At 41.5% G+C, this 13,431-nt stretch overlaps 1 protein-coding gene across 7 annotated transcripts in view; it reads left to right on the top strand.

Moving 5' to 3' along the window:
• ARMH3 (armadillo like helical domain containing 3) overlaps positions 1–13,431 on the top strand; it is a 177,780-nt gene that overhangs the window by 80,474 nt on the left and 83,875 nt on the right. For all 7 annotated transcript variants that reach the window (XR_009733794.1, XM_061403220.1, XM_061403215.1 and 4 more), the window contains one exon: positions 629–704. Coding sequence is in view for 6 of the 7 variants with exons in the window: in XM_061403220.1 (XP_061259204.1) it covers positions 629–704 (76 nt within the window). In the remaining variant the exon portion in view is untranslated. The remainder of the gene's footprint in view (positions 1–628; positions 705–13,431) is intronic.

Genomic DNA, 13,431 nt, shown 5'->3' with positions numbered 1-13,431 from the left:
TATATTTCCATCATCCGTTCTGTGAGTAAGGGTGTGAGAGACTTTGGTCAGAGAAGGGAAGACTATTCCAGTTGATTCATGTTGCAGGTTACACAGTTAAGGCAAGGGAGCTAAAGCAGGTTACTCTTTGATTGAAACATGACCATCCTCTGTCTGACAAGATTATTTATCCTATTTGACCCAGTTCAGACCTTTAGGAGAAAGATATACTGTATGTGGAACAGGAAGGGACGCTTACTCAGCTGGCCAATTCCACTAAATCGGCCCCAGCTATTAGGGAAATGATTAATGTGGCAATCAGGTTACCCTCACATCAGCACCCCAGTGTAGATTTTAACTGAATGCAAAAACTAAGTATGGAAACATTTTAGCGGAGAGTGGAGAGAGGGAAACCCAAGGCAGAGGAGTAGAATATTTTGATAGAAAGTGAAAGAAAGAGGAAAAAAATTGCGGGAAAGATAGTTGAGAATAAGCCCTAATTTTTTTCCTCTAGATTAGGATGTCTTAAATAGAAGATTGGCACAGACTGCGTTTGGTTTTTCCAATAGTGATATTCTTCATTGTGTCTTCGCTCATATTTCTTTAATACCAGTGGTCTGACACATCTTTGTTCCTTCCTTTTTTACAGTCCTGAGGCTTTCTACCAATGCAGGCCAGTGGAAAGAAGCAGCTAGCAAGGTGACTCACGCGTTGGTTAATATCAGGTAAGAAGTGAGGATTTATCTCTTTCAGAGTTCTGTGGTTAATCCTGAGGTTTATTGTACCTTTCTAAGTGAAATATGTTGAACATCAGTACTATTTTAAGCCCCGATGTCTGTAGGAGTGGAAGAAGTTTTCATATTTGATCAAGAAAAGCAGGAATGCATGTGACTTTCATTTTGTCGTATTGAAATAGCTCACAGAATTTGCTCGTTTATGAATTTTCTTACCAGGAGATAGTTGCAAACCCTTTTCAGGCCTCTTTGTTGCCAAAGTGGTTTCTGTGTATAAGCCATCTGAAAGCTTTTCTCTGGAAATTTTTTTCTGCCTTTCTCCATGAGTTGAATGAATGACTCATGGGATCTGGAACTTTTGACGTTTTGCTTTACATGGCTATTTCTATTTGTGGTAAACAGAGCCAAATGGAGCTCATGGGGCTAAGTCATTTTAGGTTCCTTATGAAACAGCATGGCAATTACAGAGTGCTGTATGTATTGGATAAAATTGAGTCAGACATGGAGTTGGTTTAGGGTCTTGAGAAAATAGCACACACTCACAGGAGAGAGCTGTTTGTAAATGGAGAGAATGTGCTTTCAGTGTCATGAAACCTAAAGCTGACTTGTGTTATTCTGGCTCCCTTTGTGCCTATCATTTTTTATTTTCTCAGCAGTTATTATATTGCTCTTGCAAACAATTAAAAAATTAACATTGAGTAGAAGAGGCAAACCCAACAGATGGGGAAACTTGATTTAGTTCCAGATATAAGTTTTGCCAGATATTCCCAGTAATAGTAATGCACATTTACAACTTGGTATAGATTCTGATTTGTGACAGAGCTGAGATTCAATATTTATTTCTATATCTTTCTTTTCTTGCCACCCCTTTCTTTTAAGGTAAAATGTCCTGTCCCTGCAGTGACTTACTAGTATTTGACAAGTCTGGGAACAAAAGAAAAAGTGTGAAATGTGTGTTTTGGGAGGGCAGGGGTGAGGGAGCAGGCGGGTGAGATGTGCTAACAAGATTGCATTGAGGGTATTGAAGGTTGATCTGCCTTACCTAACCCCCAGAGACATTTTGCAGCAAACATAGTTTTATAAATCTCACAACTTCATGTATATTTGCATCTAGCAAATAAGCCAGATACTGTAGTAAATCCTTATGATAAATGTGACTTTCTATAGGAATCAGGAATTACAAACTGCCTTCTCCTAAAGAGCCCTTTGTGACCGAAGGACAGTATGACAAATGTGGGTGTTTGAAAGAAACACCAGATTCTGGACTATAGAATGAAGTGCATATGGGTATAATTTATGTTGTGTTTATTTATTCATGTATTTACTTAGGGTTTTCAGGCAGTGTCTTTTCATCTGGGGCTTGTTTCCTTGATCACAGTCTTTTATGCTTGCTTTAATCTCCTGCATTGTTGCTTTTTCTTTCGGTGGCTTTTGGTTTGGCTGCTGTCCTTATTCTTCCTAGGGGCCATCAAACAGCTGATTTAAACTACTGACCTGTCCTTTTTCTGAATACCCCAGAAAGGACTGGCTTGGGCTTAGAGCAGATGCCTATATCCATGACACGGTTCTCTTTGTAAGTTAGGCCTATACCTTCATTTTCATTCCTCAAACTTCTTGATGAACTTGCTGCAGACAGTAATTATATCATCTTCACTGTTGCTAATGAATTAGACTTGGAATATATGTAGAAAACATCAAAAGATCCAGTCAGTTTTTTCAAGAGATTACTGGAAGGATGTTTTAGAATATCACTTACCACACTACCACCAGATCAGGGGAATATATTGGTGATGCTAAGCCTGCAGAAGTTTACTTTTTTATTTTTTAAAATTTATTTTCATTTAGTAAGGGCTGAACTAGGTACTGCTCTTTCAAAAATTGCTGTCTTTTTCAGTCGTCAAACCCTATAGAGTATACTTTTTAACTAGTGAGGAAACTAAATCTTGAAGATATTTGAATTGCAAAATGTCCCACAATTCTTGTGTGTCAAATCCGAGAATTAATCATAGTTTTCTAATTCCAAATCCAGGGCTCTTTCTTTTATATTGTAATGCCTCCTTTTTTAGTGTTACTATGGAGGTAAACAGAAAATTCGGTATGATGTATTGAAAGGAGCTTGAGCATGGAAATTTGAGTTAGAGAAACCAGGTTTTTAATTTTTGTCTCTACCACTTAATGTGTGACCTTGAGCAACTTACTTAGCTTCTCTGGACCTCTTATTACTAGCTATAAAATGGAGGTCATGAGGATATCAGTTGTTTTATAGAGAAGCGGTTGTGAGAATTATGTATGTTATAGTACTTAGAAAACTATAAAATACTGGTTATTTCATTTAGCATAATATCTTTACAGTTCATCGCCGATGTAGCACTTGTCAGAATTTCCTTCCTTTTTAGACTGAGTAATATTCCAAGTATATAGGTGCCACATTTTGTTTATCCATCATCCCCTGATGAGATCCCAAGTGAATTGCTTCCACCTTTTGGTTGTTGTGTTTTTGGCTATCTGTACATGGGTGTACAAATATCTCTTCAGTTCCTGCTTTTGCTTCTTTTGCAAATATACTCAGAAGTAGAATTGGTGGGTTGCGTGGTAAGCCTATGTTTAATGGATAGATGCAAAGAGTTGACTCCCTGGAAAAGACCCTGATGCTGGGAAAGATTGAGGGCAGGAGGAGAAGGGGGCAACAGAGGATGAGATGGTTGAATGGCATCATCAACTCAATGGACATGAGTTTGAGCAAACTCTGGGAGTTGATGATAGACAAAGAGGGCTGGCATGCTGCAGTCCACGGGGGTCGCAAAGAGTTGGAAACGACTGAGCATCTATCTGAACAATAACCATATTTAATGGGGCTTCCCAGGTGGTGCTAGTGGTAAAGAATCCAAATGCCAATGCAGGAGACACAAGAAATGCTGGTTGAATCCTTGGGTCTGGAAGATCCTCTAGGGTAGGAAGTGGCAAGCACTACAGTATTCTTGCCTGGAAAATTCCATGGACGGAACAGTCTGGTGGGCTAGAGTCCATGTGGCACCCAGAATCAGATATGATTGAGCAACTGAACACACCTCAGTTCAGTCGCTCAGTCATGTCTGACTCTTTGTGACCCCATGGACTGCAGCATGCCAGGGTTTCCTGTCCATCACCAACTCCTGGAGCTTATTCAAACTCATGTCCATCGAGTCAGTGATGGCATCCAACCATCTCATCCTCTGTTGTCCCCTTCTCCTGCCTTCAGTCTTTCTCAGAATCAGGGTCTTTTCCAATCAGTCAGTTCTTTGCATCAGGTGGACAAAGTATTGGAGCTTCAGCTTCAGCATCAGTCTTTCCAGTGAATATTGAGGACTGATTTCCTTTAGGATTGACTGGTTTGATCTCATTGCAGTCCAAGGGACTCTGAGGAGTCTTCTCCAACACCACAGTGCAAAAGCATTAATTCTTCAGCACTCAGCTTTCTTTATGGTCCAACTTTCACATCCATACGTGACTGCTGGAGAAACCATAGCTTTGACTCAGCGGACTTATGTTGGCAAAGTAATGTCTCTGCTTTTTAATATGCTGTCTAGGTTGGTCATAGCTTTTTTTCCAAGGAGCAAGCATCTTTTAATTTCATGGCTGCAATCACCATCTGGAGTGATTTTGGAGTCCCAGAAAATAAAGTCTGTCACTGTTTCCATTGTTTCCCCATCTATTTGCTATGAAATGATGGGACTGGATGCCATGATCTCAGTTTTTTGAAAATTGAGTTTTAAGCCAGCTCCTTCTCTCTCCTCTTTCACTTTCATGAAGAGGCTCTTCAGTTACTCTTCGCTTTCTGCCATGAGGGTGGTGTTATCTGTGTATCTGAGGTTATTGGTATTGCTCCCGACAATCTTGATTCCAGCTTGTGCTTCATCCAGCCCAGCATTTTGCTTGATATACTCTGCATATAAGTTTAATAAGCAGGGGGACAATATACATCCTGTCATACTCCTTTCCCAGTTTGGAACCAGTCCATTGTTCCATGTGCAGTTCTGACTGTTTCTTCATGATATGCATACAGATTTCTCAGGAGGCAGGTAAAGTGAAAGTGAAAGTCATAGCCGACTCTTTGCCACCCCATGAACTATACAGTCCAGGATTCAAATTCTCCAGGCCATATACTGGAGTGGGTAGCCTTTCCCTTCTCCAGGGGATCTTCCCAACCCAGGGATCAAATCCAGGTCTCCCACATTGCAGGCGGATTCTTTACCAGCTGAGCCACAAGGGAAGCCCAAGAACACTGGAGTGGGTAGCGTGTCCCTTCTCCAGTGGATCTTCCCAACCCAGGAATCGAACCAGGGTCACTTGCATTGTGGGCAGATTCTTTACCAACTGAGCTATCAGGGAAGTCCTAGGTAAAGTGGACTGATATTCCCATCTCTTTAAGAATTTTTCACAGTTTGTTGTGATCCACGTAGTCCAAGGCTTTGGCATAGTCAATAAAGCAGAAATAGATGTTTATCCGGAACTCTCTTGCTTTTCTTATGATCCGACGGATGTTGGCAGTTTGATCTCTGGTTCCTCTGCCTTTTCTAAATCCAGCTTGAACATCTCAAAGTTCTCAGTTCACGTACTGTTGAAGCCTCGCTTGGAGACTTTTCAACACTACTTTGCTAGCATGTGAGATGAGTGCCATTGTGCAGTAGTTTGAACATTATTTGGCATTGCCTTTCTTTGGGATTGGCATGAAAAGTGACCTTTTCCAGTCCTGTGGCCACTGCTGAGTTTTCCAAATTTGCTAGCATATTGAATGTAGTACTTTCACAGCATCATCTTTTAGGATTTGAAATAGCTCAACTGGAATTCCATCACCTCCATTAGCCTTATTTGTAGTGATGCTCCTTAAAGCTCATTTGACTTCACACTCCAGGATGTCTGGTTCTAGGTGAGTGATCACACCATGGTGGTTATCTGAGTCATGAAGATCTTTTTTGTATAATTCTTCTGTGTTTTCTTGCCACGTCTTCATAATATCTTTTGCTTCTGTTATGTCCATACTCCCCATGTTGTTCTTTCACTCACCTTCTGGCTGAATCCCCATCTGGAACGCGGAGGCTCGTCAAGCCTACTAATTATGCCTGGGCTTCTAAGATCTAACCAGGAGGCCTTAGTGTCTCCTCTCCTTCGGGAGAATAGGAGGACACCTGCGGCCTACATAGGTGACGTAAATTCCTTATTTTGGAATTGTATTAGCTTTCCACATAAACCAAGTTATTCAGCCTCTTTTCTCCACTGAATTTCCTACTGAGCTATCCTTATTCTATTACTCTTTATATCTCTAATTAATATTTAATTAAAGCTATTGTATCCAGTTCGCCGAAGCCGTCTCTCCTTCGAATTTCCCTGGATCCACCGGGGCTGGACCCCAGCATCCATACCATTTCTGTCCTTTATTGTGCCCATCTTTGCATGAAATTTTCCCTTGGTATCTCTAATTTTCTTGAAGAGATCTCTAGTCTTTCCCATTCTGTTGTTTTCCTGTATTTCTTTGCATTGATTGCTGAGGAAGGCTTTCTTATCTCTCCTTGCTATTCTTTGGAACTCTGCATTCAAATGGGTATATCTTTCCTTTTCTCCTTTGCCTTTAGCTTCTCTTCTTTTCTCAGCTATTTGTAAGGCCTCATCAGAAAACCATTTTGCCTTTTTGCATTTCTTTTTTTTGAGGATGTTCTTTATCTTCAGGATGGTCTTGCAGGTCATCATATAACCGTTCAACTTCTTCAGCGCTACTGGTTGGGGCATAAACTTAGATTACTGTGATACTGAATGAAAACAAACAGAGATCATTCTGTCATTTTTGAGAGTGTGCCCAAGTATTGCATTTCAGACTCTTTTGTTGACTATGATGGCTACTCCATTTCTTCTAAGAGATTCTTGCCCACAGTAGTAGGTATAATGGTCATCTGAATTTAATTTGCCCATTCCAGTCCATTTTAGTTCACTGATGCCTAAAATGTCGGTGTTCACTCTTGCCGTCTCCTGTTTGACCACTTCCAATGTACCTTGATTCATGGACCTAACATTCCAGGTTCCTATGCAATATTGTTTTTTACAGCATCGGACTTTACTTCCATCATCAGTCACATTCACAACCGGGGACTGTTTTGCTTTGGCCCAGCCTCTTCATTCTTTCTGGAGTTATTTCTCCACTCTTCTTCAGTAGCATATTGGACACCTACCGACCTGGGAAGTTCATCTTTCAGTATCATACCTTTTTGCCTTTTCATACTGTTCATGGGGTTCTCAAGGCAAGAATATTGAAGTGGTTTGCCATTCCCTTCTCTAGTAAACCATGTTTTGTCAGAACTCTCCACTATGACCTGTCCTTGGGTGGCCTTACCCAGCATGGTTCATAGTTTCATTGAGTTAGACAAGGCTGTGGTCCATGTGGTCGGTTTGGTTAGTTTTCTGTGATTGTGGTTTTCATTTTGTCGGCCTTCTGATGGATAAGGATAAGAGGATTATGGAAGCTTCCAGATGAGAACAACTGACTGTTGGGGAAACTGGGTCTTGTTCTGATGGGCGAGACCATGCTCTGAAAATCTTTCATCCAATTTTCTGTTGATTGGTGGGGCTGTGTTCCCTTTCAGTTGTTTGGCCTGAGGCCAAACTATGGTAGGGGTAATGAAGGTAATGGCCCCTCCTTCAGAAGAACTTGTGCACACACTGTTGTATTCAGTGCCCCTGACTCTGCAGCAGGCCACTGTCGACCCATGCCTCTGCCAGAGACTCTTGGACACTGACAGTCACCTATGGCTCAGTCTCTTGTGAGGACACTGTTCCTTTCTCCTGGCTCCTTGTATGCACAGGTTTTGTGTGTACCCTCCAAGAGTCTGTTTACCCAGTCCTGTGAAAGTTTTGTAATCAAATCCCACTGACCTCCAAAGTCAAATTCCCTGGGGGTTCTCAATCTCTTTGCTAGATCCCCAGTTTGGGAAATCTGTTGGAAATCTGTTCTTAACAGTGCGAGAATTTCTTTGGTGTAATTGTTCTGCAGTCTGCTTGGCAGGTCTTTGGTGGAACTAATGGCAACCTCCTCCAAGAGGGTTTATGCCGCACTCTGCGTGACGCAGGTCTGCTGCAGCCAGAGCCCCTGTCCCCAAGGCAGGCCACTACTGACCCATGCCTTTGCAGGAGACACTCAAACACTCAAAGGCAGGTCTGGCTCAGTCTCTGTGGGGCCTCTGGGTCCTGGTGCGCAGAAGGTTTTGTTTGAGCCCTCTGAGCGTCTCTGGTGGGCGTGGAGCACACCTATGTTTAGTGTTTTGTGGAATTGCCATGCTGTTTTTCAGGGTTAGTATTTTGAGCATTGAGAATGTTTCCTATATGTGTCTTCATTTATCTCTTTTATATATGTTAATATGTTACCCTTAAAAGATGTTTTGCTTCTCTTTGTGGGTAGGCTTTGATGCTTTGAATAACAGTGGTCCAAGGAAGTATTCTTTTCTCTGAGGGCAAAAATGTGGTATGCCTAAGAAGTCTGCATTCCCACTGTTGTCGTGTTCAGTCGCTCAGTCCTGTCTGGCTCTTTGTGATCCCATGGGCTGCAGCATGCTAGGTTTCCCTGTCCTTCACTGTCTCCCAGAATTTGTTCAGATTTATGTCCATTGAGTCAGTGATGCTATCCAACCATTTCATCCTCTGTCGTCCCCTTCTCCTCCTGCCCTCAATCTTTTCCAGTATCAGGGTCTTTTATAGTGAGTCAGCTTTTCACATCAGGTGGCCAAAGTAGTGGAATTTCAGTTTTAGCATCAGTCCTTTCCTGTACAATATTGTTCTTTACAGCATCAGACTTTACTTTCATCACCAGACACAGTCACATCTGTGCATCGTTTTTGCTTTGGGTCAGCCTCTTAATTATTTATGGAGCTATTTCTCCACTCTTCCCCAGTAGCATACTGGACATCTTCTGACCTGGGGAGCTCCTCTTCCGGTGTATCTTTTGCCTTTTTATACTGTTCATGGGGTTCTTGAGGCAGGAATACTGGAGTGGTTCGTCATTCCCTCCTCCAGTGGACATTTTGTTAGAACTCTCTGTTATGACCTGTCCATCTTGGGATGCCCTGCACAGCATGGCTCACAGCTTCATTGAAGAAGGGGGAGATTATACAGCACAGAGAGGCCAGAAACACAGGATATATGACACTATTAGGCAATGGCACCCCACTCCAGTACTCTTGCCTGAAAAATCCCATGGACGGAGGAGCCTCGTGGGCTGCAGTCCATGGGGTCGCTAAGAGTCGGACACGACTGAGCTACTTCACTTTCACTTTTCACTTTCATGCATTGGAGAAGGAAATGGCAACCCACTCCAGTGTTCTTGCCTGGAGAATCCCAGGGACGGGAGAGCCTGGTGGGCTGCCGTCTGTGGGGTCACACAGAGTCGGACATGACTGAAGTGACTTAGCAGCAGCAGCAACACCTGGAAAGGATATTTTTTAAATCTGGCTGCACCTCAAGGCATACAGAACCTCCCCAACCAGTGATTGAAGCCACGGAGTCTTAACTACTAGACCACTGGGGAAGCCCCTGAAAAGAATTCTAAGGCAGAGTGAACAAACTTAACCACCTCTTCTCTAGTATGTTCTTTGATAATCATGGGAAGGGATTAGGTTGCATGTGAAATTTTCAGACACCTAACAGCTGGAAGAGCCTCTGAGACTGGTTTGCCAGTTGATGACAGATACAAGTTATGTCTTTGGGATCTTCTGGAATGTACTGCATATAATGGCAACCCTAACAGTATCTCACCAGCAAATGAGAAGCTGCAGGAAGACTGCAGACCTTTTTTTTTTTTGAGTTTAGATTGTGACTGAAAATTAAAAATCCTTCCACTTTCTTGGAGGCCTAAATTTGCTCAAGTGTCAGTCTGTTTGCTTTTCACTTGTCTTTTGTGGCTTAGTCATGCTAGTTCTTTAATTATCAAAGTTATTTGTGTTTAAACAATTTGTCTCTCTCTTCCTGTTTGATCCTTCAGAGATTCTTAAAATGCAGCTGCTTAGAAACTGCTATTTTTATTGAAACACCTGATGCATTAATATACAGGGCCTTATGTTTGTTCCTTCCCCTCTAGGGATGTTGCATTGCTTTGCCACAAGGAAAATAAAATAGTATGTCTCCACCTTTAAAATTCCATTTGGTATAATTTTTACTTTAAGCTGCCTTCACACATCTGCTGATCCACAAAGGAAAAATATGGGACTATGTGCAAGGCTAGAAGGAAAGCATTTGATACTTTTGCTTGGACACTTCTATGCTAAGTATTTCCTGCCACCACTGAGCAGGCTACCTCAGTGAGGCCTTGTACTTTAGGGAAGATGTCTGCTGACTTTCAACCTAATTAGTCAAAGGAGAAAAAGAAAAATGTTAGACTGAAATCTGACCTTCATCTAACCAAACAACTTTCAAGGTAAGTAATTTGAAGCCCTTAATGAATCTCTTCATGTTAACATCTTAATGCTTTTCACTTAATGAGCATTTTATTAGCACCAAGTTCACATCCTATTCTCTGGTTGCTCACAGAAATAGAGACTGAATCACTGCAGATGGGCTTTTCTCCTGATGTATGATTTTCTTAAGGTGGATAAAGTTTGAACTCTGTGATTAATATATTAATTTTTCCCTTTATCTGAAATACATTAAGCCAAAGTTTAGTTGGTCTTTGAGAATGACTTTTTAGATATTGCTGGGGTTAGTGACAAGCTTGTGGTTTGGAATGAGAATTAAGTGCATTTCTTTGTAAGTCTCTTTTAACTGTTCTCCTGGTGAGTTTGCCTGCAGTCCTCTGTTTGCTCCAGTGGTCTTTTTGTTCCGATGCTGAGGTATACTCTCCCCTCCTGCTTAGTGCTTATGTAGCTGTATTCTTTCATCCTAAAAAATTCTCCCTCAAAAAAAAAAAAAAATAGAATGCTTTAAATGTACACTCTGCTGGGGACTCTAAGGAAAAGAAATTCAGCAGCCTCTGTCTAAGGGGGTTCATTGAGAATAATACCCTTTGGAGTGGGCTATGTACAGAATTCTGAATGTCATAGAGAGGGAGGTGTGGAACACCCTCAGGCAGTAATCAGGGAGGGTACATTCACTATTGATGGCCACAGAGTTAGGATTGGAAAGGGAATGGAAGGTCTCAGCCAGGCAAAATTCCCCCGAATCCCTTTGCTCATGCACCTGTTTGGGCTGTAAAATTTGCCTCTTCGTCACAGCTCTCTTATCAGAATGGATACTGATGAGTTGAGAGGAAGAGCAGTTTGACACCAAGCACTTCAGCTGAAAGATGCAACCTAGTCTCAGTTCAGTTCAGTCGCTCAGTCCTGTCCGACTCTTTGCGACCCCATGAATTGCAGCATGCCAGGCCTCCCTGTCCATCACCAACTGCCGGAGTTCACTCAAACTCATGTCCATCTAGTTGGTGATGCCATCCAGCCATCTCATCCTCTGTCATCCCCTTTTCCTCCTGCCCCCAATCCCTCCCAGCATCATTCTAAAGGAGATCAGTCCTGGGTGTTCTCTGGAAGGAATGATGCTAAAGCAACCTAGTCTGCTGCTGCTAAGTCGCTTCAGTCGTGTCCAACTCTGTGCGACCCCATAGACGGCAGCCCACCAGGCTCCCCGTCCCTGGGATTCTCCAGGCAAGAACCTTGGAGTGGGTTGCCATTTCCTTCTCCAGTGCATGAAAGTGAAAAGTGAAAGTGAAGTCGCTCAGTCACGTCCGACTTGTAGCGACCCCATGGACTGCAGCCTACCAGGCTCCTCCATCCATGGGATTTTCTAGGCAAGAGTACTGGAGTGGGTTGCCATTGCCTTCTCCGGCAACCAAGGAGCAGAAATATTGGGCAGATGACTCCTGAGTAGCAAGGAGTACATCCAGTTGTCTACTCCAAAGTGACAGGCAGGCTCAAATTATTCCTGGGATCAGAACTTAACAGTAATGACCTTTCTTCTGTTAATCAGACCCTGCAGGTCTCATATTACAGAGGATGAAAAGTATTATGCAGATTAAAACAAAGCACCATAATGAGGCTGCTGCAATACTGTTTCCCCAGTCGCTGGGAACATTACATATTATTCTAATAGTTGCTGTTCCCCAATCTCTTAAGACTGTAGCAGCTAGAAATGAAAAACCAAACACTGAATCCCATGTGGTTTATCGTCTCTTTTGCCCTAACTTGGTTTATGCTGCAGAGAGGTTTTTGCATTAGGTCATATCTGAGCTTGGTCAACTGCAGTGCAGTAAAGAAGTCTTGGTTTAGGAGATGCAGATATATATAATGAAATATTAAGATTTTTAAAAATTGGGGCTGCTGTGATTTTAAAGTGTTACTTTAGCATATAAAACCCTTCCTTACTGCAACCTGACTTCTACTTTGCCTTTTTAAAAAAAATTGTGAGCAAATATTTGTAACATAACATTTACCATTTTTAACCCTTAAGTCTGCAGTTCTGTGGCATTAAGTACATTCACTCTGTTGTGCAACCATCACCTCCACCAACCATCTCCAGAGCATTTTCATCTTCCCCTACTGAAACTGTACTCATTAAGCAATAATTTCTCATTCCCTCCTCTTCCCAAGTCCTGGCAATCACCATTCTACTTTCTGTCTACTCTAGAAACTTCATATAAGAGGAATTATACACTATTTGTCCTTTTGTGACTGGCTTTTTTACTTAGCATAATATCCACAAGGTTCTCCCATGTCATAGCATATATCAGAATGTCTTTCCTTGTTTTAAAGATAAAATTCAGTATTCCATCGTGTGTGTGTGTGTGTATTTATTTATTTCATTTTCTTTATGCATTTATCCATTGATAAATGGTTGCATCCTCCACCTTTTGGCTATTGTAAATAGTGCTGCTGTGAACATGGGTGTACAAATATTTGAGGATATGCTTTCACTTTTAGGGTATATACTGAGAAGTCGGATTGTTGGACCATATGGTAATTCTATTTTTAATACTTTGAGGAACCATCATAACCTTTTTCCACAGCAGCCATACCATTTTACATTTCCATCAGTGATAACACAAAGTTTCCAATTTCTCCACAGTCTTGCCAGCACTTGTTATTTTCTGTTTTTTAGAATCACAACCATCCCTGTAAGTGTGAAGTGTATCTCACTGTGATTTTTGATTTGCAATTCCCTGATAACTAGTAGTGTTGAATATCTTTTCATGTGCTTATTGGCCCAAATTTGTGTATCTTCCTTGGAGAAATGTCTAATCAAGTCCTTTGCAGGTTTTTAAATTGTGTTTTGTTGTTGTTGTTGAGTTTTAGAAATGCTTTATGTATTCTGGATACCAATATCCTGCCTTACGGTTTGCAAATACTTTCGCCCTTTCCATCTATTTTTTCTTTTGTTGTCAGTGCTTTTGGTGTTATATCCAAGAAATTGTTGCCAGTGCGAGTCATGAAGCTTTTTCCCTATGTTTCTTGAAGAGTATTATAGTTTCAGCTTTTACATTTAGCTATTTGATCCACTTTGAGTGACGTTTTTAACATAGTGTAAGGATAGAGTCCAACTTCGTTTTTTTTTGGAGTTGGAGATCCAGTTTGCCCAGTACCTACTTTGTTCTTTTTGAGATAACCACAACTCTAATTTCTAAATTTGAATCAGGCTGAGTTTGGAACTTAACGATAAGGTGTAAAAATGGAGACTTCACATTTTTTCTGCATGTCTTCGTTCCTTTTGGTTTTTAAGT

Source organism: Bos javanicus, chromosome 26 (assembly GCF_032452875.1).
Source record: "Bos javanicus breed banteng chromosome 26, ARS-OSU_banteng_1.0, whole genome shotgun sequence".
Lineage (NCBI taxonomy): Eukaryota > Metazoa > Chordata > Mammalia > Artiodactyla > Bovidae > Bos > Bos javanicus.
Note: the sequence above shows the minus strand (reverse complement) of the source record. Positions and strands in the feature narration are given on the sequence as shown.